Raw genomic sequence first — 26,512 nt, forward strand, 5'->3', positions numbered from 1 at the left:
AGCCCGAGAGCTAAACTTCTTGGGGGTTGTGGGGCGGCAATTTATCTAAGTGCATCCCAGAAATCCCCTTTAAATAATTTTGGACCAACCTCCTTGGAGGCTGAGATAGTATAATATTGTTACATATTTTCTGCACTGAAAATTCTTCTGTTCAGGACATAGTGAGTAATGGGATGCTATGTACACGGTGAACGTAAACCCAAGTACAGTCATGAGCATTTAGCTCTTCATAGATATATGTCATGGAATGCTAAAGAAATCTATTTACCAGTGCTGTAGATGTGGTGATTTTCGTTCCTCCTGAGGCTCCCGGTATCAACACTACGTCACCATTATTGTCTATAATTATAGCTGGACACATTGATGATAAAGGGCGCTTTAAAGGTTTAATGAAGTTAGCTGGAGACGGTTGAATACCAAATGCATTGGTTAGGTTGGGTGTGGAAAAATCATCCATTTCGTTATTGAAGATAATTCCCGTACGGGCCCCTTTTACCTTTGACCCAAAGCTGAAAATAACAAAAAAGGACGCTAATCTTGCTGTAAATGGAAAAATGGGTACATTTGACCTATTAATCGTCCACGAGCAGGAATCTTTACGTGACCTTGTCGTCAATTCCATTTGTATTTCCAGTCAATTCTTGGACTATCCAATGTTCAATAAAATTCTGCTCGTAATTTTGGAAACCCTTTTTCAGTAGAATAATGGAATATCACCAACAAACTGCGTAGGGATTAAAATGCATCAAATCGACAATATGTACGTTTCATCGAAAATTCCAATAACCAATTAATTGTTAGTTCGCGATGAAAGATATGATGTTAAAACGCGTTACAAATTTCCTCATTATTTGGTGGATGTTAAATAATCAGTAAATATTCACATTATTAAAATTAATAGGGTATTGAGGGAAAGAATGAGTCTAATATTCCGACAAAGAATGTATTGTTAGTTCGCGTGGAAAGATATGATGCCCAAACGTGTTATACATTTCCGCATAACTTGTTACGTTTTAAATTATCAGTTAAATGAAAAGTATGAAATGAATTAAATGAAATGAAATGGTGTTTAACGTCCTACATTTATGCTGTAAATGGAAACGTATATACGTCAAGGAATGTGCTGTGGCGGGAATTGAGTCCGGACAGCGGTGCTATTTCGAATTCCAGTTGTCAATTGGTTAGTGAGCCAGTGCCTTATCCACTGAGCAACCGCGGTCCAAATTTTATCGAGAATGGTTCATATTAAATGTTACAGCATATTTTTACATCTGGAATCGGACTCTTTCTCGTGTGGTATTCTTTTTCAATTATTTTCTGTAGGGTCCGCTGGTTATTGGCACCTCCCAATGCTGATTCGAAACCCGTGCTTTATAAGTGTACGAAATCGTCTTCTTTATTTGATACTCTAACTGTAACGTATATTTAGGATTATTTACTGAATTAATAATTATGGGGAGGGTGGGGTGGCCGAATGGTTAGCACGTACGCGCTGTATCATGAGGTCTGTCACTGAGTCAACTGGCGTGGTTTCGATTCCCCGGTTGTACATGACAAAGAGTAGGGTCGCCTGTCCAGTCCGGTTTCCTCCCACTGCTAAAGACCCCTACGCGCAAGCGAATAATTGAAATAATATTGAACCATGTATTAGTCCCGAAATGACCTAGTTGTGTCGAGTGGACGCTAAACCCCATCTCTCTCTCTCTCTGAATTATTATAAAAGAGTAGTTAGTGGGCTTGATTCGAATCCAGACATAGACCGAGACAGACCGTTTCGACGAGAAATGAGCCCAGTGGTATACTTACTGCAAGTTTATAGTACTAGTGACTGATACGGCATTTCCTTCTTTATCTATTGCAGAGATGTGCGACGTACCGACTTTATTCTGATCATAAAATGTTGGACCATAATACATCGTATCAAATGTTTTAGTATCGTCTATCTGTTGTCGTATACTATCACCAAACTCATTTGACGTCATATTCTTAACTAGCTATAATATAAATCATTTGACGTCATATTCTTAACTAGCTATAATATAAATCATCTGACGTCATATTCTTAACTAGCTATAATATAAATCATTGACGTCATATTCTTAACTAACTATAATATAAATCATTTGACGTCATATTCTTAACTAACTGTAATATAAATCATTGACGTCATATTCTTAACTAACTATAATATAAATCATTTGACGTCATATTCTTAACTAACTGTAATATAAAACACTGACATAATATTATTAAAGATACATTATGGGAGATTCGATAACGCGTTGGCAGTTCTCACCATAATAATTAAAAACTAGATAATGTAAAGACAATTTGCTAAAAATTTCATTCAAATTAATCCATTATGAACCGAGAACTAAGCGGTTAAAATTTCCAGCTAACAATGATCATCATTACTAAAGCCAGTACGATAAACCGTATAGTCTCGATTATCCATTTAATCGTTAAATCGTGAAGGAAAGTTATGCAGTAAATCGGCTCTTAATCCACTAAAGATCGCAGGTTAGCAATGCAATCTAGAGTTGATTATGGTCTGGATAGGTTAATTAATGTCTAATTAATAGTTTAGATAACATTTAAGGCCTAAAGAAAGACCTGCAATAGGCAGATTTAGCTCTTGCATAATGCATGTTTAACTAACAATATTAATCATTACGCTCATAATTAATACCATGGGGTGATGTCGACTCATTCATCCTCACGAATGTGTTTAATTAAAAACCATTATAAACTATACCGTATGTGAATATATTTTAATTAATTACATCTGATAAAGATGATATCTAATCACCTGTTGTTTAAATTTTAATATAATTACAAAAACGATGCATATATTAAGATCTATCTATCTTCTATATACTAATATTTGTGACTGTCGTTTGTCTGTCTGTCTGTTTGGGGTTGGCGGCTACACTAGGTCTGCCCCGAGTCTGAAATTTGGAGTATAGGCGTAGCTCGGACCGGGGAGTAACATAGGCCAGGTGGCGTTAGTCTACCACTTCCGGTTTCGGAGTTATGACCCCCGAGCGAAGCCGGGTATCCTGCTAGTTAATGCATAAGGTGTGACAGAGGAGGAGGGGGAGGGGAGGCGAAGGTTTGAGGGGGGGGGGGGCGGACAGCTCTAGACTTACAACTATGTCCCTGTATGATTATAATATGTTATATTTTTCGATGTAAAAAGAACGCCTATTAATGTACAAATAAATTTACTTACATCAGAAACATTCACAAAATCCTCATCTCCTAAGTCTGTTCTTTTAGCAAAGGCAAATTTCATGGCTTCTATAATACGATGTTCAGTTAAAACCGTCTTAGCGTCAGTTGACATATCATCTGATGTAAAATTATAACCTAAAATAATTTGAACATTTATCATTACGCACATATCATGGTCATTTATCAATATGCACATAATAACAACAATCTAGTTGTCACCCCACTCTCAACCACACACCCCGGTACTGTGTTAAAGATAAGATCTATTCGTGAAATGAAATGAAATGGGGTTTAGCGTCCTGCTAAAAATACTGAGATAACGAAGACAGGCATAGGCCATACAGTGTGCTATGAGGGAAAAAAAAGACCTATACGTACCATCTAATATATTTAGTATATATTCATACACAGCGCCACTTGATGGTGGTGGAACAGAATAAACAGTTAAACCATCGTTTAATGTTATATTAATTGGTCGTTTCTTAACAACGGAATAGTTTAATAAATCTGTTAATGTTATATTACCACCTGAAATATATTAAATAAATTATAAACACAACAGTTGAATTGATTTTAATAGGAGCCCCTACAATAGTGTGATATTTATTTCATAATAGTGTTCGGATGGGACGAGAAACTGAGGTCCCTTTTATATATTAGCGTGCACGTAAAAGATCCTTTGAAATATTTTATACAAATTATAAACAGAACAATTAAACAGTAATGTTAAGAGCATATTGTTTAGCACCATCGAATGTAGGCCGGGCCCTTGAGAGGAAAAAATGTGCAGGGTCGAGACCTTTGTTTTGCACCTTCACCCCTCCTAGTCATATCTAGATGATTCAGTTGTACTATATATGTTCTGAGGAATCAAGAATATTTTTAAAGGTCTGTGGGCCATTTTGTCATACTGTCATAAGGGTTAGTGACATAGTATTAGAAAGCATGGGCCTCATAGACTCTTATGGGCCCTGGGGCCGCGCACCGGCTGCACCCCCCCCCCCACACTCGTGAGACCTGAATGTAGGGTACACTATAAATGAAATGGGGTTTAACTTACTATTTTTCAGGACCAATCGGCTAATGAAGACGGGTTACGTGGGAATTATTGCTCCAACAGTGGCGCTACGGCGTACTCTCATTTCGAATTCAAAATGTCACGGGTCCTTTGGATCTTGGATTTTCGTCCCATCCGAAAGGCTAGCTGCCAGCCCCCCCCCCTCGTCCTATACCATTGACAATAGTAACCATACATCAATATCCCCAGTGAATTATCCACAATGCATTCTAAATGTCCTTGGTGCTTTTTCCAGGAAATGCAACCGGACAGTTTACATTGGTGAATGGAGACATATTTCCTAAACTAACGTTTAAGTAATTGGTATCTGGATAACAATGTCTAAGATAACAACATTGTCAAAGTGTGACAGATTTCAATTTGCCACCTTAGAGAGCACACTTGATAGCAGAGAATCCGTCCGAGTCTGAATGTGAATTCGATTTTAATTTACCGTTTGCTAAATGTATTTATGAATCCCCGATTCCAACACTATAAAGCCATGTCATTTACATATTAAAGTAAATAATCCAAATTTGGTTGTTGATCCCTACTCGACAAGGGGATCACGTGGCTAAGTGGGTAAGACGCTAGCTCGCTAGCCAGGAGGTCGGGTGTTCGATCCCTGCATTGGCCGAGAAAGTTCATCCAGATTTTCCGGCGTGGTTCTCCCTTGTCAGTGATGCAGGACGGAGGGGCTGACAAGGAAAGCTGTCTAGTCGTTCGGATGGGACGAAAAACCGAGGTCCCGTGTACACATTGGCGTGCACGTAAAACGTAAAAGATCCCTTGGCAGTTGGAATTCGATATAAGAGTAGGCCGTAGTGCCGCTGTCTGGGCAAAATTTCCCTCATAGCACACTGTATGGCGTATGCCCGTCTTCATTAGCCCAGGTTAGGAGCAGAACAGCAGGACGTTAAACCCCATTTCATTTCATTTCATTCCTACTCGACAAGACTATAAATCAGTGGTTCTCAACACTAAGAACATTTCTCACTAAAGAGAGGGAGAGAAATGGGGTTTAACGTCCACTCGACACAAACTAGGTCATTTCGAAACTAACATATGGTTTAATTTTATTTCAATAATTCGCTTGCTCGTAGGGGTCTTTAGCAGTGGGAGGAAACCGGAGGACCCGGAGAAAACCCACGAGGTTGGACAGGCGACCCTACTCCTTGTCACGTACAACCGGGATTCGAAACCACGCCAGTTGACTCAATGACAGGCCTTATGATACAGCGCGACTGATGAAATTCGAAACACTGCAATAAAGTAAGTTCATAGCTGTGTATTTCTTTATTTAGATTGAGTCATTCTATGTGTCTATGACTAGTCTGTGTCTATGACTTGCCATGTTTTTATTTTGCAAAATTCAAATATTTTTCATATATATTTAGCCAGGTGTGCCGCTATTTTTTCATGTTTTCCAAGATGTGCCTTTGGTGAAAAAAGGTTGAGAACCACTGCAAAAAATATTAATAGATTTGATCGTTTAGTATCATACCGTGATCTTTAATATCATCTACAATTAATGGTGCCAGATCACCAACATAGAACGCACTGGCTCCCTTTTCGGCTATAATTTTAAATGTTTCTGCTAATTTTGGTAGTTTGACCTTTTCACCTTCTGCTATGGGTTTACCATTCGGGTAATACATGCTGTCAAATAATAACAATAATAGTATAAATAATGATGATGATGATGATGATGATGATGATAATGATGATGATGACGACGATGATGATGATGATGTTGTTGTTGTTGATGTTGATGCTGCTGTTGTTGTTGTTGTTGATGTTGATGTTGATGATGATGATGATGATGATGATGCAGTAAATCCCAGCTGTTTCATTTCAGTTGGCTAAGGATATGAATGGTGTTGCTAATTCCAAATTAATAAAACACAAAGTACACCAAACATAAAAGTGTCCTGGCTATGTGGATCCACCAAAATAAACAAGTGGATTCGTGAACATGATTAATAACAATACGATGGTTGGAAATTTCACGTTTTGTTTTAAAAAAAAACTACTGATGCTGTACAGACAGAGAAGGGATAGCATACCTGAAATTTGGATCATTGGCGAGAGTATCTGTCTTTCCAGCTACAGCTCTGTGTAAAGCTCGAGTTACTGGTACCCCGTTTTCACATAAATCTATAGTAGGTTGGAATAAAGTACTCCACTCTAATCTCCCGTAACTTTGGTGTATTTCTTGGAAACCCTTTAATTCTCCAGGCACTGCTATCGCTGAGCCACCTGTAATTCATATATAGGTTGATACTTGATCATATCGCTCATTAAAGCACTTTAGAATATTAAGTGATTGATTTACAAAGACGTACTCACCAAGAACTGACGAAGCTTTACCATCTACATACATATCTTCAGTAGCAAACAATGGAGCTATTTCACGAGCATCAACAGCATCTACAGTTCTAGTTTTTCTTGAATAACAGAAAAATAATCCCTTTGAAAATTGAAACCTGTACGTTACATATATGTCCTCTACCCCATCATAAATATTCATAGCTAATCGCCCACCTTTACATGTACTATGGATAGTACAACAGGCTGTATATAAAATCGTCCAACTGGCTCGCTAGTCTGGAGGGTGAAGGACCTGACGAAAACAGCTGTCGGATTTGACGAAAAACCGAGGTCCCGTGTATACATTGACATGCACGTAAAAGATCCCTTGGCAGTTGAAATTCGGGCAAAAATTTCCCTCATAGTACACTGTAAGGCGTATGCCCGTCTTCATTAGCCATTTCGTAGCAGAACAGTAGGACGTTAAACCCCATTTCATTTCGTTTGTCCAACTTTGCACGTACTATGAAGAGCAACAACACCATACAGTCTATAAAATCGCCACCTATTATATGATGCCCTACCCATACTATCTATAGATGGCTTCAACGGGAATATATATTGTCTTTACCTATGTACAACAATGATGAATTGGGAAGGCTGTTATCCTTCTGATCATAACAAATTGAGCAACTGTATAACATTCTGTAAAACAACATCCAGTAGACAAAGCCTTTCCCCATCCTAAAGAGTCATACAAATAACACCACCCATACTCACAACGACTTTCAGTACCCGAAGCCTTTGTCCACACAGATCCACGCACAACGTTTCCCGTGATATGGGTACCAATTTCAGTAGCTAAATACCATAACCACATTAGCCCACCAACCTCTTATACTATTAAACAGCGACTTCAGTATCTAAAGTCATTTCCCCATCCCAGTTATACAAAATGCCACCCCTTTCCGTACTATGGACGGAAACTGCATAACTAGTATATTATCACATTTCCCAATTTAGGGACACTAACTTCAGTAGATTAAGCTTTTTATATCCAGGTCCTGATGAAACAGTAGTGATGCCAGAAAAAAAGTCCTCACCTATCATAAAGAGTCATAAAGAATCCACCACCTATACCCGTACTATGGGCAGCTACAACACCACTACATAACAAAGCTGCTATAGCTCCGTCTACTGCTGTTCCATTGTGTACTAATATCATATCACTGAAATAAAGCAGAACAATAACATATTAACAGCATAATTCGCTATGTTATAGCTTCATATCAAAACACAGAGTGTCGTGCACAAGGCAGATTATGTGTTCTATTATTAGCATGATTGGTTATGTTATAGCTCCATATAAAAACACAGAGTGTTGTACACACGGCAGATTATATCTTCTATTAACAGTATGATTCGCTATGTTATAGCCCAATAGAAAAACATCGAGTGTCGTGCACAAGGTAGAATATGCCATCTATTACTAGAACTTTCTACATGTCTTTTATAGATGTTTTGGTGTGGTGCTGTTGTATTTAATGCATTAATACTACCTTCCATTTCTTCCGCAAATTCATGCGAGAGAGAGCGAGAGAGAGCGAGAGAGAGAGAGAGAGAGATGGGGTTTAACGTCCACTCAACACAAACTAGGTCATTTCGGGACTAACACATGGTTCAATTTTATTTCAATCATTCGCTTACGGGTAGGGGTCTTTAGCAGTGGGAGGAAACCGGAGGGCCCGGAGAAAACCCACGAGGTTGGACAGGCGACCCTACTCCTTGTCACGTACAACCAGGGAATCGAAACCCCGCCAGTTGACTCAATGACAGACCGTATGATACAGCGCGCGCGTGCTAACCATTCGGCCATCCACCCCCCCCCCCCCCCACACACACAAATTCATGTGGATAATCATCTAAACTACCTTTTTCCTAAAAAAAAGGGGGGTGGGGGGTCTAGTGGTTTAACGCGTGCTAGTGAAACCATGCGTCAAGATGTGTGGTTTCGATTCCCTATTTGTACGTGGTAATAGCAAAACTCGTGGGTTTTCTACCCCAATTACGCGCAAGCGGATTATCGAAATAAAATTGAACCATGTGTTAGTCCCCAAAAGACCTAGTCTGTGTCGATTAGGCGTTAAACTCTCTCTCTCTCTCTCTCTCTCTCTCGCTCTCTCTTATTCTGTTCATACCCCCCCCCCTCTGTCTCTGTCTCTGTCTCTCTCTCTCTTTCCTATTTCTTTTATTCTGTTCATAAGTAAACACATAACTTACCTCCCAATTTTTGAACATACTTCTGAATCTGTGGCTACTGCTGCATATCTGTAAACTCCTTCCGTTGAAGTGACCACTGGTTCTTCTTTTGGTGGAAACTGGCTACCGCTTTGACCATTTGTGACCGGATTTGGCCCGTGTTCCTGTGAACGTAAGCCCACGCCTAATCCGATTGCAATTCCAACAGCTATTATTAAACAACCTCCAACTATTGCAAAGATAACTTTTCTATTGCTACTTCTGAAAAATACAGTCATTATCATGTGGAATTCTAATAAAGTAAATGTAAAAAAATAAACTTTTTCGGACATTTTATGAAACGCCCAATCACGTTGGATTTACGTAGTGGTATCGTAACTTTGCTGTCGCTACTTCTGAAAAATACAGTGAAATTCTAAAAACTGTAAATTCTAAATGTAAAAAATAAACTTTTACGAACATTTTATGAAAGGCCCAATCAAGATGAATATAGTTGTATGCTTTACCCGGTTAGTGCTAAATGATAAGGCCAGCTCAATTTTTCGTCATAGCTCGCGTGATGTAAATAGGGCTAGCACTAATCCCAACCCTAACCCTGGACCTAGCCCCAATGCTTACCCTAACCCTAGCCTACAATCCCACCAACCTTATTTACATCTCAACGACCTTGACAAACAATTGAGATGGTCTTAACAAATAGACTCAGTTTTACTTTCAAGAATTACATACACTGACATGTATAACAAATCGTACAACTTAATTTATAAGATGCCATCAATCAAGTTCAGTGATTACTCAAAAATGTCCATAAGTCACTTTGACGAAAATGGCTGGAGTCTCCAATACCCTTGGTATCTACAGGGGACTCGTAAACAAATAATTTCACACTTGGTATTCACAATACATTTGACAAACAAGTCACACTTGTATGGAATACAACAGTCACTCCTTATTACTGAGCAACTGTTCGACTACGATTTTCTAGTTTTTATCCTGAGCGAGAGAGAGAGAGAGAGAGAGATAGAGAGAGAGCGGGTTGGTTTTAACGTCCACTCGACACAAACTAGGTCATTTCGGGACTAACATATGGTTAAATTTTTATTTCAATAATTGGCTTTTGCGTAGGGTCTTTAGCAGTGGGAGGAAACCGGAGGACCCGGAAAAAAACACGAGGTTGGACAGGCGACCCTACTCCTTGTCACGTACAACCCGGGAATCGAAACCACGCTAGTTGACTCAATGACAGACCTTATGATACAGCGCACACGCACTAACCATTTGGTCCCACCCCACCTTTTTTTTATTAAGCCATCATGATAATACAGAAACACAGTCGAAATATCCACCAGTAATGAACTGTAATTGCTTTCCGTAATATTTTCCGGTATTCAGTTTGCTATATCCCTAGTCGCCTGATCCAGATCGCTGTGAAGTAGAGCGCAGAAACTGTACAATATAAAATACCGTTTTTTCCTAATCCAAATTTTCTGCCAGTCAATATCCGTTGCCTGATTTGTGACGTCAAATGCGTAGATTACGTTGCTCTTAGGTGTCAATGAACTGGTCATGTTTGATGGCAGTTTCTATAATCCACAACAGAAACAATCGATGTTTGACAGCGAAAAGAATACACGATGGTATATAATGGAAAATGTTATTTCAGGTACGTTGATAGGTATATAGAAGTAAATAAAAGGTTTGAGGTGAAAAGAACGTGGACCAAGTCACCTATAGCATCCTACTCCAGAATGTTACACATCCGTCAAAACTGTGTTGTTCATTTCCTAGTGTAAATTACACGGTTGAACAAATTAACACAAAGAATGTTCACCACTTAATTCCTCTCTAATACAGGCATTGTTTCAACACGTACACTCTGTTAAATACTGGGGATCACGTGGCTAAGTGGGTAAGACGCTAGCTCGCTAGCCTGGAGGTCGGGTGTTCGATCCCTGCATTGGCCGAGAAAGTTCATCCAGATTTTCCGGCGTGGTTCTCCCTTGTCAGTGATGCAGGACGGAGGGGCTGACAAGGAAAGCTGTCTAGTCGTTCTGATGGGACGAAAAACCGAGGTCCCGTGTACACATTGGCGTGCACGTAAAAGATCCCTTTGGCAGTTGGAATTCGATATAAGAGTAGGCCGTAGTGCCGCTGTCCGGGCAAAATGTCCCTCATAGCACACTGTATGGCGTATGCCCGTCTTCATTAGCCCAGGTTAGGAGCAGAACAGTAGGACGTTAAACTCCATTTCATTTCATTCATTTCTGTTAAATACTGCAATACAATATGTTTTTGGATTAAAAGAGGGAGTTGGTTGGCCGAATGGTTATCGCATCATAAAGGTTGGTCATTGAGTCAACTGGCGTGGTTTCGATTCCCTGGCCCGGCTGTACGTGACAAGGAGTAGGATCGCATATCGAACCTCGTGGGTTTTCTCCAGGCCCTCCGGTTTCTTCCCACGGCAAAAGACCCCCAACACGCAAGCGAATTATTGAAATGAGGTTGATCCATGTGTTAGTCCCGAAATGACCTAGCTTGTGTCGAATGGACGTTAAACTCTCTCTCTCTCTCTCTCTCCCCCTCTCTCCCCCTCTCTCTCTGTGAAACGGGACACGTTGAACATATCAAAGATATCAAAGATCACTAACATTTGTGTACGACGACCAAACAGGATGTAGATTTCATACTATTGTTATAATGTATCTTTGTATATATTTTATTATATAATTTTAGTTAAAGTAGTAATTGTCCAATATCCGAATTGACATCTCATCAAAGATACATTATGTAAGATTTAGATAAAGAACTAGCCATTCTTGCTATAATAGTTCGAAAACAGATAATGTGAAATGAATAATTTGTAGATTTCATTCAAATTACTCTATTGCGAGCGAAGATATTAGCCGTTGAAGGTTTGACAAAACGTGTGGAATATATGTAACTACCGTACTAGTTGTTCGAAGCTAAGTCTATTTAATATCGGAGAAATCCGATGCCATGGAGAGTTGATTATGGCCTGGATCAGTTAATTAATGTCTAATTAATAATTTAGAAAACATTTTAGGCCTAAAGAAAGACCTGCAATAGGCAGATTTAGCTCTTGCATAATGTATATGTAAATCGGCTCACAATCCACTTAAGATCGCAGGCTAGAGATGCCATCTAGACTTGATTATGGTCTGTATAAGTTAATTAATGTCTAATTAATAATTTAGATAATATTTCAGGCCTAAAGAAAGACCTGCAATAGGCAGATTTAGCTCTTGTATAATGTATGTTTAACTATTCATTTGAGTTTTCGTCGTTAGTGTTGTATAAGCAACAACCACCAGAAAACAGCACTTCGGCACTATATAACTATCAAGGATTTTATACTTACGATTTAAAGGTACCGTCCATATTATATGCTTCTTTCTGCATCCTAAAATAAAAAAAAATGTCATTATTTACACAGGGTTAACAGAGTATAATCTCCCATCACTTGACAGAAATAAAACCACTTAGAATTTTAGGTCTGATAATAGATCGGGCCTGTCAAAAAAAACAAACAAGAAACAACGTAGATATTATTTGCGGATTGCTCAACTAATGGCCGTCGCATTTTTACACTAAGTCTGATATGTAGGCGTTATATCACAGTGTCACGAAGGCATTTAGTATACTTACTTACTTACTTAGTATATCAAGATAATCCTCGTTAATATATATTCCTCAGATAAAGGATGTCATCGATGTCAAACGTCAGACAACGAGCTTTACTATTCCAGAAGGATTATTCCCAGATGTCACAGGACACCCGTTGATTGATCAGCCACATTAGCGGCCCAAATGAGTAGAAATACTCCCAACTGCTTTGTATTTGAGTCGTTCGGAAATAATAAAATGAAATGAAATGAAATGGGGTTTAAAGTCCGACTGTTCTGCTCCTATACTGGGCTAATGAAGACGGGCATACGCCATACAGTGTGCTATGAGGGAAATTTTGCCCTGGCAGCGGCACTATCGCCTACTCTTATATCGAATTCCAACTGCCAAGGGATCTTTTACGTGCATTCTAATGTATACACGGGACCTCGGTTTTTCGTCTCATCCGAAGGACTAGACAGCTGTCCTTGTGTTCGGTAATAATGACTCGATTAACTTAAAGATACATTATGTAAGATTTAGATAAAGAGCTGACAAGAGAGAGAGAGAGAGAGAGAGAGGGGGAGAGAGAGGGAGGGAGAGAGAGAGGGGGGGTTTAACGTCCACTCGACACAAACTATGTCATTTCGGGACTAATATATGGTAATTTTGTTTCAATAATTCGCTTGCGCGTAGGGGTCTTTAACAGTGGGAGGAAACCGGAGGACCCGGAGAAAACCCACGAGGTTGGACAGGCGACCCTACTCCTTGTCATGTACAACCGGAAAATCGAAACCACGCCAGTTGACTCAATGACAGACCTTATGATACAGCGCGTACGTGCTAACCATTCGGACATCCAACCCCTCTAAAGAGCTGACAGTTCTTGCTATAAAGGTTAAAAACTATGTAATGAAGATGGTGCATCTTGAAAATTTCAGTCAAATTGCTTCATTCTGAGCGACTTTAGGGCTGTTTGGAGAAATGCGTAGTCTCAATTGTCATTGCTATCGTTGTTAGGATAGTAAACAAAGTCTCGATTATCCAATATATGGGACTACCTCTTTAATATCTATGTGCCAAGGGCTATGCTATATATTTTACTCAAATAAAATGTCCATCGCTTGTGAATTTTTACTCGAAATTGCCAGAGGCAATGTGTGATTAAAAATAGTATCCGGATCTGTCATATTACTATGTCAACCCACCTGCTTTTATATTCTTAGCATAGAATGAATTACAATTTGTTATGACGTCACCAAGCTATTGCTATTCACTGTTTATAGGGGCTAAATCAATTTGTTAAGGCCAGCTCAATTTTCGTCAATGTCGCTGAGATGTAAATATGGTGAGGGCACGTGATTGTTGGTGAGAGAGAGTGAGAGAGAGAGAGAGAGAGAGAGAGAGAGAGAGAGAGGGAGGGTTTAACGTCCACTCGACACAAACTAGGTCACCTCGGGACTAACACATGGTTCAATTCTATTTCAATCATTCGCTTGCGCATAGGGGTCTTTAGCAGTGGGAGGAAACCGGAGGACCCGGAAAAAACCCACGAGGTTGGACAAGCGACCCTACTCCTTAGGGCTGGGATTAGCGCTAGCCCTGCTTACATCTTGTGACCTTTGACCAAACTTGAAGTTGACCTTATCAAATAGATCTATCCGTTTATAAGCTCGCAGTAAGATGGCGGCTGTTGTTCTTGTCTGCGATATCACCCAGGGTAGAAGCTGACGTAAAATCCTACGAACGAACGAACGAACGGCTATTTTTGGTTAATACGTGGATACAATAAGAAAGGGAAGCAGTTGGATACACGGCTTTTATAGCTTTAAGAAGTAGGGTCGCCTGTCCGATCTCGTGGGTTTTCACCGGGTCCTCCGGCTTCCTCCCACTGTTAAAGAACCCGACACACAAGCGAATTATTGAACCACGTGTTAGTCTCGAAATGACCTAGTTTGTTCGAGTGGACGTTAACCCCCCCCCTCTCTCTCTCTCTCTCTCTCAATGATTCTCTGATACCGATGGTAAAATTCCGCTTGCCAAAAGTCTCTATAAGGAACAATCCTATCGTAACGCATCGCACAACAGTGGGAACTTATGGCGGGGTATCGGGTTCAAAATGCAATCTAGAGTAAAAAGCAGAAAGTCAACAGTAAAAAGTAGAAAATCTAAAGTAAACGGGAAGATTATCATCTAAAATGGTATTTTTATGGTTAAAACCTATAAATTTATGTACTTAGTCGTATGCTCTCACTAATACTGTCGTTATGTCGTCTTTTCGGGTTATGAAAATGGCGAAATATTACATGGCCACTATCAGCCACCATAGTATTAGAAAAAATTACATGGCCACTATCAGCCACCATAGTATTGGAAAAAATCTGCATTAGAAAATCCTGAGTAGAAAATCTGAAGTGGAAAGTCGAGAGTCAAAAGTTGAAAGTAGAAAGTCGAAAGTTGATAGTAGAAAGGAGAAATTTTGTCCATGAAAGTAGAATTATGACGATTAAAAGTTGAAAAGCTTGATGTTTCTACAGACTAAGTACATAAATTTATAGGTTTTCACCATAAAAATACCCTTTTAGATAAGAATCTTCCCGTTTACTTTAGATTTTCTACTTTTTACTGTTGACTTTCTGCTTTTTACTCTAGATTGCATTTTGAACCCGATACCCCGCCATAGGAACCTAGCATTAAGGTTTATCGTATAATTTGACACTGTGTTGAAAAAAGATGACTGTGCAAGGCGGAACATATAGTTAGTATATAATTTGTGCATTTAGTCTTAAGTAATAGAAAACACAAAGCTTAAAATACATATAAATTCTTTTATGTAGATAAAGTTGCGTGACTGTTTGTATACGAGTAGCTATGTTCTCAAATAGAACCAGTTCGTTACGAGTTTGTTCATGATTCAATACTAGATAACAATGTTTGTCCTGGTTTTAAGTTAATGTAAGAAAAACCTATATAACATATACATGTATTTATAATATAAATATAACAGTATAAAAAAATAATCCACTCATCGTCCCGTTTCTATGAATGTTGTGGTGAATAGGACGTTGGCTCACTTAAACATACATTATGCAAGAGCTAAATCTGCTTATTGCTGGGGTTTCTTTAGGCCTGAAATGTTATCTAAATTATTAGACATTAAAACATGCATTATGCAAGATCTAAATCTGCCTATTACGTGGTGCCCCTTTGTCAGTGATGTAGGACTGAGGACCTGGCAGGAGAAAACGTATAGTCATTCGGATGGTACGAAAAACCGAGGTCTCGTGTACATATTGGCGAACCCTTGAATGGTAGTGCTGCTGTCCTGGCAAAATTTCCCCCATCGCCCTCTGTATGGCGTGTGCCCGTCTTCATTAGCCCAGTAAGACGTTAAACCTCATTTCATTTCATTCATTTTTTATGAACCGTATAATGTTTACCCTATGTTTAATCTATGCTTGTAACCTATGTATCCAGTGCTTGACATAAAATGTAGAAACGACCTGTTGCATTGTTATTTCTGTGTAGCAGAGGTGAGAATACGCGTCACACGTTGGTTGTGGAGAGTTTTTGACAGTTGGGCTTTCCACATCTAGCCAGCGACTCATAGAACTGCATCGTATGACATATTTGATTTGGTTGGCGAATTGTGCATAGTGCTACATAGAATATTTGAACGGGTGATGATAAAACCAATACTGGTTATATCAATATTTACTAACGACATTTACATGTACAAACTAAACCAGAGTAACGAAACGAACCCGAAGAGTGCACAGAAATTTTTATATATAAAGTACATGTTTACAGTAGATAGAGATATACATGTAAATGAATAAAAAATACGTCCAGGTAAACATATTCACCACTTTACTTCATTCTGACTTACATTAACTCATATAAGCTAGCTGTTTGCCCCCTATAGGCGTATTCAGATATTAATAATGTACACAAAATATTGAATTTACTATACATATATACTTATGCAAGAGATAAAGCTGCCTATTGCAGGTCTTTCTTTGGGCCTGAAATGTTGTCTAAACTATTAATTAGACATTTATTAACCTATCCAGACCATAATCAACTCTAGATGGCATCGCTAGCCTGCGATCTTTAGTGGATTATGAGCCGATTTACTGCATAACTTTCCTTCACGATTTAAGGATTAAATGGATAATCGAGACTATGCTGCTTATCGTACTGACTTTAGTTCTCGGTTCATAGTGGACTAATTTGAATGAAATTTTCAGCAAATTGTCTTTACATTATCTAGTTTTTAACTATTTTAGTAAGATCTGCCAACTCGTTATCTAATCTCCCATAATGTATCTGTAACCTTTCAACAGGATTTATATCGATTTTATTATCTAATAAACAGATAATAATAATAAATTACAGGGTTTATAATCTCCTTATCGTCGGTGAAGTGTCAAAAGGGTGTATCTCGGGAAATTAGTCAAATACACTTTTTTTTGCATTTTTAAAATCTCCCAATTAATATGCACATTTCTGTCTAAGCTGTGTGTCTCTACACCAATTAGAACTGTTCTGGGTATCATGTGTCCAAATGTTGTATCTTGATTTGTGGAAATTTCGAAATGTAAAAGGTTTTATTTCTTAATCTTTAGAAATTCTTAGATACACCCTTTTGACACTTCACTGACGATATACCAATATTAATAATATTATCTAATATAATTACAGGGTTTATAATCACCTTATACAGAATCGAAGTAAAAGGTGTAAACACATAAATAAACACCTGTTTAAATATTATTACGATCCAGATAATACTCGTATTGATGTTTTCTAAATCAACATGCCTTTTACATAAAAAATGAAATGGGGTTTAACGTCTTACTGTTCTGCTCCGAACCGGGCTAATGAAGACGGGCATACACCATATAGTGTGCTATGAGGGAAATTTTGCCCGGGCAACGGCACTATCGCCTACTCTTATATCGAATTCCAACTGCCAAGGGATCTTTTACCTGCATTCCAATGTATACACGGGACCTCGGTTTTTCGTCTCATCCGAAGGACTAGACAGCTGTCCTTGTCAGGCCCTCCGTCCTGCATCACTGGATGAACTTTCTCGGCCAATGCTGGGATCGAACACCCGACCTCCAGGATTGGGCTAATGGAGGGGAAATGGTACACGGACCTACTTTTAGTTCGAATTCCAACTACCAAGGGATCTTTTACGATTATGCTAACGTGTACACAGGGCCATGACCGACAAGACACAGGATTAGGAGGATCAAAAATATAGATTGTTTACGCTTTGCGATCAAGGATTATTTTCAGTTATATGGGCCAAAATTTGAATAACACCAGCCTATTATACGATATAGAAGTACAATATGGATACAACACCAGACGTTGACCTTTATATCAATTTAATATATCTCATCTACTGTTATGCACAGAAGCGTCTTATGACTAATAATATCTGTGTATTTAATTATTTTATGGAGTTACTATCGCCTAATTACGGAGGGGGGGGGGGTAACGTCCACTCGACACAAACTAGGTCATTTGGGTTTTATTTAATTTCAATAATTCGCTTGCGCGCAGGGGTCTTTAGCAGTTGGAGGAAACCGGAGATACCGGAGAAAACTAGTGAGGTTGGACAGGCGACCCAACTCATTGTCACGTACAACCGGGGATTCGAAACCACGCCAGTTGACACAATAACAGACCTTATGATACAGCGCGCACACGCTAACCATTCGGCCGTCCACCCCCACCTCCCCACCCCCACCCCAAACGAAAAACGGATTGCAGGGTTTTAAAGTTTAATTGTCCGCCTTCATTCGTCCGATGCAGTACGTGCTGCTTACAATCTTTGAAATCTAAACTTTAACAAAAGTGTGATATCGGGTTCCACGACAGAGTCTCCATTTCCTGGCGGATGTGAAGAACGAATGCTGTTAGGAGACGGGAATGTCCGAATGAGTCAACAACAACAGCCACGGGTAAAGGATCTATACCTTTAATTGCTATATACGCAAGAGTGATCGAGATTTCAAAGCCGTAAGAATGGAACTAGTGAGTGGGTTTAAAAACCTTTTTGTCAGAGCCAGTCGCTGCTGATGCATCGGTCATAGTTAAAGGTATTGTTGAATGCACGTGATTGATATGGTTGCTTCTGGTAGAGAATGTGTTGAGGATATTTTTGGTGTTCAATTGGTCAGTGAATTCGCGAATGATTGTATTGGTTATTTCGCGACAAATTCCAGTTTATTCTCACGTAATGATTCCGATACTGCGAAGCTGTACGAAACACTAAAGAAATCCACGCCTAATAGTATATTAAACAAGCTCGCGCAAACCTGTTTGGTAACACGCCCCCATAGTATGATCACCGAACGTGTGATCTCATCACACACTGAAATAAAGTCGGACAAACGCTCATCCCTCAATAGAGGAACAATGAACTGGGGCCTGTTTCACGAAATTTTAACTAAGATAAAATCCAAATTTTATTAATTTGATTGGATAATATGAGATTGATTTTAGTGCTTAGCCAATCAAAATTGAAGTATCTACTAAAATTTGGATTTTATCTTTTGCTAAAATTTCGTGAAACTGGGCCCTTATTCACGAAAACTTAAACTAAGATACAATCGAAATTTTAAGAAATACTGCAATTCAATTGGCTGACCAGTAAAATCAATTTGTATATATACAATTTGCATATTGGTCAGCCAATCGAATTGCAGTATTTCTTAAAATTTCGATTGTATCTTAGTTTAAGTTTTCGTGAATAAGGGCCCTGAATTTTATCATTAAGTCTGAACTCTGCGGGAACCGCTAACTCCAATCCCGGACCAGCGGTTGCCGCATTCCTCACTAAAAAATAACGAAGAATGAGACTACCCGATTCTGAACTATACCAAGACAGAGATTTCGTGAAAAAGTTTTTCACGACAGACCACAATTTCTAAAAAAACAATAATGTCTGACTGTAGATGTAGGACGATGTAGATAATGCAAATTTGAGCTTTTAATATTCCAAGTGTGTAGCTTTAAACTGAAATGTCAATACTCGAGCGAATGGGGTTTAATATAATTATATGCCATACCTACTTGATGTGATAATGTTTTTGTTGAAAGTTTGTCTGTTTGATGGTTGAAACCGTACGTAATACTATGTCATGGTGCGTAGGTTTACAAAACCGTATTTCTGATTGTTTTATGGATATATTTCTGTCTGCGGGTCAGCCGCAGCAGTGTTTTGATCTCGATTTTACAGGGTATTAATCAGTTCATGGTTTAACAAGATGGCAAAACTAATAGTGTATCAAATCTCCGAAACTATTTTTTAAGTGCTCAGAAATCGAGTCTAAGGGGGTCAATTTTCAAAATTTTATGGGGGAGGCCCCCCAGACCCCCCGCGCGGGCTTACACCTGTGTTGTTCGCGCGATTCGCACATACGGTACTCGCGGCTCGGGCTTCGCCCGACATTGCCGCGCACGACCAAATCCTTAGACGAGGCTCTGCAGCCTAACATAAGTGTGATATCAGTTACCACAAAGAGCTCAATAATATTTCATTTAATGTGGAATACGTAACAGAGTTATACGTAAATAATAAAATTCCTGATTTCGGACTCGGCAGTATAAAGACAGACTTGAGCGTGTTAAAGATATTGTGACGTTTACCTTTAAATTTTAGTCTTAAAAACAGAATTCAGTCACTGGAGAGAGAGAGAGAGAGAGAGAGAGAGAGAGGGGGGGGGGTAGGCGGGCCGACTATACTCTTGTCATGTATAAGCTCTGGTAATCAAAACCACAACACTCGACTCAATGAAATGAAATGAAATGAAATGGGGTTTAACGTTCTACTGTTCTGCTCCTATACTGGGCTAATGAAGACGGGCATACTCCATACAGTGTGCTATGAGGGAAATTTTGCCCGGACAACGGCGCTACGGCCTACTCTTATATCGAATTCCAACTGCCAATGGATCTTTTATGTGCACGCCACTGTGTACACGGGACCTCGGCTTTTCATCCCATCCCACAGACAAGGGGAAACCAAGCCGGAAAATCCGGATGAATTTTCTCGGCCAACACCGGGATCGAGCCCGCTACCGCCAGACTAGCGAGCCAGCGTCTTACCCACTCAGCCACCGTGACTCTCCCCTCGACTCAATGTCAGACCATATAAACTAAAGCGCACGTGTTAGAAAACTCTTCACGGGGTTATATAAGTAAATCCAAACAGGGTGACCGTGCCAGTGACATCTGTATCGGTTGAAAAGTTGATCGCGTGTTTAAAAATAAATTAAAGGTTGAATTCAAAATGGATAACACTTTGAATTCAACCCTTAATTTATTTTTAAACACGCGATCAACTTTTCAACCGATAGGCCGTCTTCATTAGCCCAGTTCGGAGCAAAACAGTAGGACGTTAAACCCCATTTCATTTCATTTCAACCGATACGGTCAGGCGGAACTGTTATCTCTGGGGTATTAGACCAGGAGCCCAGGGAGCCAACCTAGCTGAAAAGTGAACCAATTTTTTCCTGTATGTTATTAATGCATGGTTTTATCAGAATGTAAGTCTGCCGGGTTTCCGGTGGTTGGTGTGGTATTCCACGCCCTAAATGCCATGCACCCCAACTAGGCTAGATTAGCTCAAAAGTGTACCACATGAAAATCAACAGCAGTGTACCGTACATCTTCAGGTATTACAAAAACACTCTGACAGACATTTCTAGTGGTGGGCTACCCCTGACAGAGCTATGTAATTGTCAGACATTTGTAGTGGTAGAGTATCCCTGAATAGAGTTATCTAATTTCCAGTCCACCGCTAGGCTAGATTAGTTGAAATCTGTACCCCCTAAAACAGCTTTGGCGTTGTTCAGTACCACTACAGGAATCATGAATGACCACTGCCAGACAGTTTGTGCGGTGGGTTACCCCTGACAGACACGCCCAAAATGCCCCCCCCCCACTACGATAGATTAACCGGCACTGTTCCCGTAGTCCAAAAAATTAAATTTTAGCCAGGATGCGTAGAATACTAATACCTAGCACGTATGAAAGAGGCTATAAACTGCGGTTACAAGAAATTGATTTTTGGGCATAAAACGTTTTATGGGGTTAAAAATGTTTTTTTGAAAAAACAATGGTTCCTGAAACCGCAGAGTATCGCCTTGAAGTCGATCTTGAATATAAACGCGGTCAACCGATACGGTCAGGCGGAACAGTTATAAAACAGTCTCAACAGGGTCAAAAGTTCGTGCTAATGTTTTATAACCCTAATGGTAAATCTCTGTGATCTCTGGGGTATATTATTCTGTGCCCGGTATAACTTACGGTCAGAAAGTCGGGGAGAGGCTTTGAATATATTCTTCTGATAGTTTTTCTTTAAACCTGTAACGGGTTATTCTTCCGGGGTTAATTTTTTTCCATAAGAAAATATGATTTAAGGTTTTTCTTACTGAAATTCTGGGACATTCTCATTTTACATAGATGCTGTCATTGGGTCAACTGGCGTGGTTTCAAATCCCCGGTTGTACGTGTCAAGGAGTAGGGTCGCCTGCCCAACCTCGAGGGTTTTCTCCGAATCCTCCGGTTTCCTCCCACTGCTAAAGACCCCTACGCGCAAGCCTTTTATCTATTGTTATGGTAATTAAAATACATCAAGGCAATAACCTTATATTAATAAGTGGTTTCTACCTAGTGTACATTACAATTAAATGCTTTGTCAATCTATATGGTTTCATTATAAGAACAAGGGTCACTGTTTTCCTAATTATGTTTTCATTGAATGTTGTGATTGTACATAGTATATATATCTCATTCCTTCTATCTGTATCAGTATTGTGCTTGAAAACGACAAGAGAATCATTGTTGAAACGTAGCTTTAATAGAAATATAGTAATTGTTATCCATATAACTTTGTGTTTATTTTTTTGATGATAACTATGTTCAGAATAAAGTAATTTGACTGAATTTTTCAATATATTCTTCTTTCATCATCTACTTTTGAACTGTTATAGCAAGAATGGCCAACTCTCTATAAAAATCTCCCATAATGTATCTTTAAGTTACAATATGCTTTAAATGTATTTAAGTTACGAAATGATTTAAATATATTTAAGTTACAAAATGAATTGGATGTATTTAAGTTACAAAATGAATTGGATGTATTTAAGTTACAATGTGACTTAAATGTATCTAAGTTACAATTAGCTTTAAATGTACTTAAGTTACAATGTGACTTAAATGTATTTAAGTTACAATATGCTTTAAATGTATCTAAGTTGCAAAATGATTTAAAAGTTACAATGTGATTTAAATGTATTCAAGTTACAATGATTTAAATGTATTTAAGTTACAAAATGATTTAAATGTATCTAAGTTACAATATGATTTGGATGTATTTAAGTTAAAATATTGTTTAAATGATTTTAAGTTACAAAAGTTGTTTTTTTTATACGTGTTTATACAGAAATTTAATAACTAAATGGATTAAATTTACTAAATGGCTTAAATTTACGCTTTATCATAAAACAATCATTTTACGCTTTTTTAATATAGGAAATATTTAAATTTAATAAATTCAGAGCTCACCCACAGGCATGTGTGTCTATCATTTATGTAAGCTGGAGTGGCAATTATTATTATCTTTTCTTAAAAGGTTATAGGATGAGTCGGTTGACAGGGTCAGGGTCATATTGTCAAGGGGCGAGTCGTTTGACAGGGTCAGAGTCACACTGTCAAGGGACTTCCTTCAAACCACGTGTAAGGCAGACACGTGTGTGTACACACCCATGGAAGTAAGAACTGTGTAATATCATGGAGGCCTATTGCGAATATACATGTTGTTGTTCTTAGTGTTTAACATCTGCTTCCACCGAAGGTGATATCGCAGACATGTTTTATTTATCTTAGTGCATGCGCAGAGGTCTTTCCTGTGGGAGGAAACCGGATACCCTATCTTCAAGCCACATACGCTCACATCGGGGACCGCAAACCAGAGGTGACCGGCCAGATAGAGCTCGAAGTGCGACACTCTAGACCACTAGGCCACCCCAACCCCCCTCTGATATACACTTGTCAGCCGCTCTTTAAATGTAAGGGGCGTTATGTGGCCGAATATAGTTAACGCGTGTGCGTTGCATCGGAAGGTCTGTCATTGAGTCATGTGGCATGGTTTTGTCGAATCCCCGCTTGTACGTGAGAAGAAGTAGAATCACCTGTCCAACCTTGTGGGTTTTCTGCGGGTCCTCCGATTTCCCTCCACTGCTACAGACCCATACGCGCAAGCGAATTATTGAAATGAAATTGAATCATATGTTAGTCCCTAAATGACATAGTGTACGTTAACTCTCTTTCTCTCTTTATCATAAGAAATGAAAGTGTTATGTTTTCAGATGATATGTTTAATACAATTCAGACTTGAGTAGTATTCAAGTAACACGTATTTGTATTGCGATTCTATATGAAAGTCCTTCATAGCACTTTAGCACACATCGGGGTAGCTTTAATTACAATCGAGTCTAGTGACAAATATTTGAAGGACGACAACAAGAATTCGCTGCAAGGTGTTTGGACGTTGTTACCGAGTGACGTTAACCGTTGTGGATGACCAAGTGCAAACAACAGTTGTGATGAGAATCTGTTTGGATAAAGTGAACGCCCTCAGCTGGCCTTTATGGTCAATCAATAGGCACGTGAAGGGGTGATACTTAGTTCAGTCTATTAAATATAGTACAACATTCTGTATTAATCTTATCATCGCCCTAGATATATTATGAATATCTAATGAGATACCAGTCTGATTAAAACACAGATCCTATTTCGTTTCGCTTTTTATAGTTTAAAATTTCTTATAACTTGTCTTCACTACGCCACCTTCGTGTAGTGTAGGCCATCGAAAGTATAAAAACACGAAACGAAATATAGATCTGCATTTTAATCAGATTGATGAGATACTGACCGGTTTCTTGAGAACTTTTCTGATCACTTTTAACGTCCTGAGTAATGTATAGGAACGTCCTGAGTAACGTATAGGAACGTCCTGAGTGACGTATAGGAACGTCCTGAGTAACGTATAGTATAGGAACGTCCTGAGTAACGTATAGGAACGTCCTGAGTGACGTATAGGAACGTTCTGAGTAACGTATAGGAACGTCCTGAGTAACGTATAGGAACGTCCTGAGTGACTTAAAGGAACTAAACCTCTAACTCGATATTTTCTTTGAAATTCGAAATCAAAAACACGAATTAGAATTCAGTATTGGCCCATTTAAATCAATATTGGTGTCGTTTTCTTGCCGTGAAAATATAGCCTCCTAATATCCAATATTTAAGACATAATGAACATTTTTAAATCACTACATGTGTACTGTATCTATGGTTTCGGGTGCCATTTGTAATGACCAAAGAAAAAGTATCCTACAAGATAATGCAGGCGTAGTTAGTAAAGGTTGATTTTGGTGGGTGGTATAGGATCTTGGTGGGTGGTACATGATTTTGGTGGGTGGTATAGGACTTCGTGGGTGGTATATGATATTGGTGGGTGGTATAGGACTTCGTGGGTGGTATTTGATTTGGGTCGGTGGTATAGGACTTTGGTGAATGGTATATGATTTTGGTGGGTCGTATATGATTTTGAGTAATGGCAATGAAAATGTGTTGTTTGGTACTTTTTGAATATTTACTGTACCGTTGAGCCGTGACAGAATGTAAGTACGTGACAGATACAGGTATATCCGCTACGTAATTCAATTGTTTGGTACCATTTGGAATAAATAACACGTGTAAGTTAATTTTAAATTTTACAAAACATTGAGTAATTGCTTATCCCTCAGCTTATGGAATGAAATAACGTCCTACTCTTCTGCTCCGACTAGGGCTAATAAGAGAGAGCGAAATGGGGTTTAACGTCCACTCGAAACAAACTAGGTCATTTCGGGATTAACATATCGTTTAATTTTATTTCAATAATTCGCATGTGCGTAGGGGTCTTTAGCAGTGGGAGAAAACCGGAGGACCCGGAGAAAATCCTCGAGGTTGGACAGGCGACCCTACTCCTTGTAACGTACAACCGGGGATTCGAAACCACGCCAGTTGACTCAATGACAGGCTTTATGATACAGCGCGCACGTGCTAACCATTCGGCCACCCAACCCCCCACACAGTATGATATACGGATAATCTTCCTTGGTCTTATATCGAATTAAAACTGCCAAGGGATCTTTTACGTGCACATGTTTACACGGGACCTCGGTTTTTTCGTCCCATCCGAGGTCCCGTGTAAACATTGGCGTGCACGTACAAGATCCTTGACATTTTGATTTCGATATAAGAGTAGGCCATAGCGGGAAAAATGCCCCTCATAGCACACTGTGTGGCGTCTTTATTAGTCTAATTTTTATTTAATGACCACTCGATTAACTTGATTATGGTTCAGTTTTATTTCAATAGTTCGCTTGCGCGTAGGGGTGTTTAGCGGTGGCGGGACACTGGAGGATCCGGAGAAAACCCACGAGGTTGGACAGGCGACCCTACTCCTTGTCACGTACACGTAGGGAATCGAAACCATGCCACTTGACTCAATGACATACCTTTTGATACAACGTGCACAGGTTAACCATTCGGCCGTCCAGCGTCCCAAAATGTGGCGGAATGACTAACCCACAGACAGACCCATCTTAATTAATCCATCTTAATTAATTCATCTTAATTAAACCCGACTGGGCTAATGAAGACGGGCATACGCCGTACAGTGTACTATGAGAAAAATTTTGTCCGGGCAGCGGCACTATGGCCTACTCTTATATCGAATTCCATTTGCCAAGGTATCTTTTACGTGCTTGCCAATGTATACACGGGACCTGTGTTTTTTCGTCTCATCCGAACGACTAGACAGCTGTCCTTCATGTCACCGAACAATAGAATGTTAAGTTAAGCTTAACGACATAATCTCTTTTTTGTTGCATAAACAGCGAACATTAAATCCTCTTAAAATTTAAAGAAAAACTCAAATATAGAATAAGTAATATT

General features: G+C 39.2%; 1 protein-coding gene across 1 annotated transcript; it reads right to left on the reverse strand.

Annotated features, from left to right (window-relative positions):
• Positions 1-1,408: 1,408 nt before the first annotated feature.
• LOC126824489 (glutathione hydrolase 1 proenzyme) lies at positions 1,409-10,475 on the reverse strand. Its single transcript, XM_056101967.1, has 10 exons — positions 10,325-10,475; positions 8,882-9,121; positions 7,705-7,830; positions 6,641-6,738; positions 6,358-6,550; positions 5,796-5,950; positions 3,613-3,762; positions 3,233-3,369; positions 2,013-2,032; positions 1,409-1,412 (listed from the first exon to the last, which is right to left on the reverse strand). The coding sequence occupies exons 1-10, from the start codon at positions 10,426-10,428 to the stop codon at positions 1,409-1,411; spliced, it is 1,227 nt and encodes a 408-aa protein (XP_055957942.1). The 5' UTR covers positions 10,429-10,475.
• Between the last annotated feature and the right edge of the window lie 16,037 nt (positions 10,476-26,512).

This window comes from Patella vulgata, chromosome 6, assembly GCF_932274485.2.
Source record: "Patella vulgata chromosome 6, xgPatVulg1.2, whole genome shotgun sequence".
NCBI classification, from domain to species: domain Eukaryota; kingdom Metazoa; phylum Mollusca; class Gastropoda; family Patellidae; genus Patella; species Patella vulgata.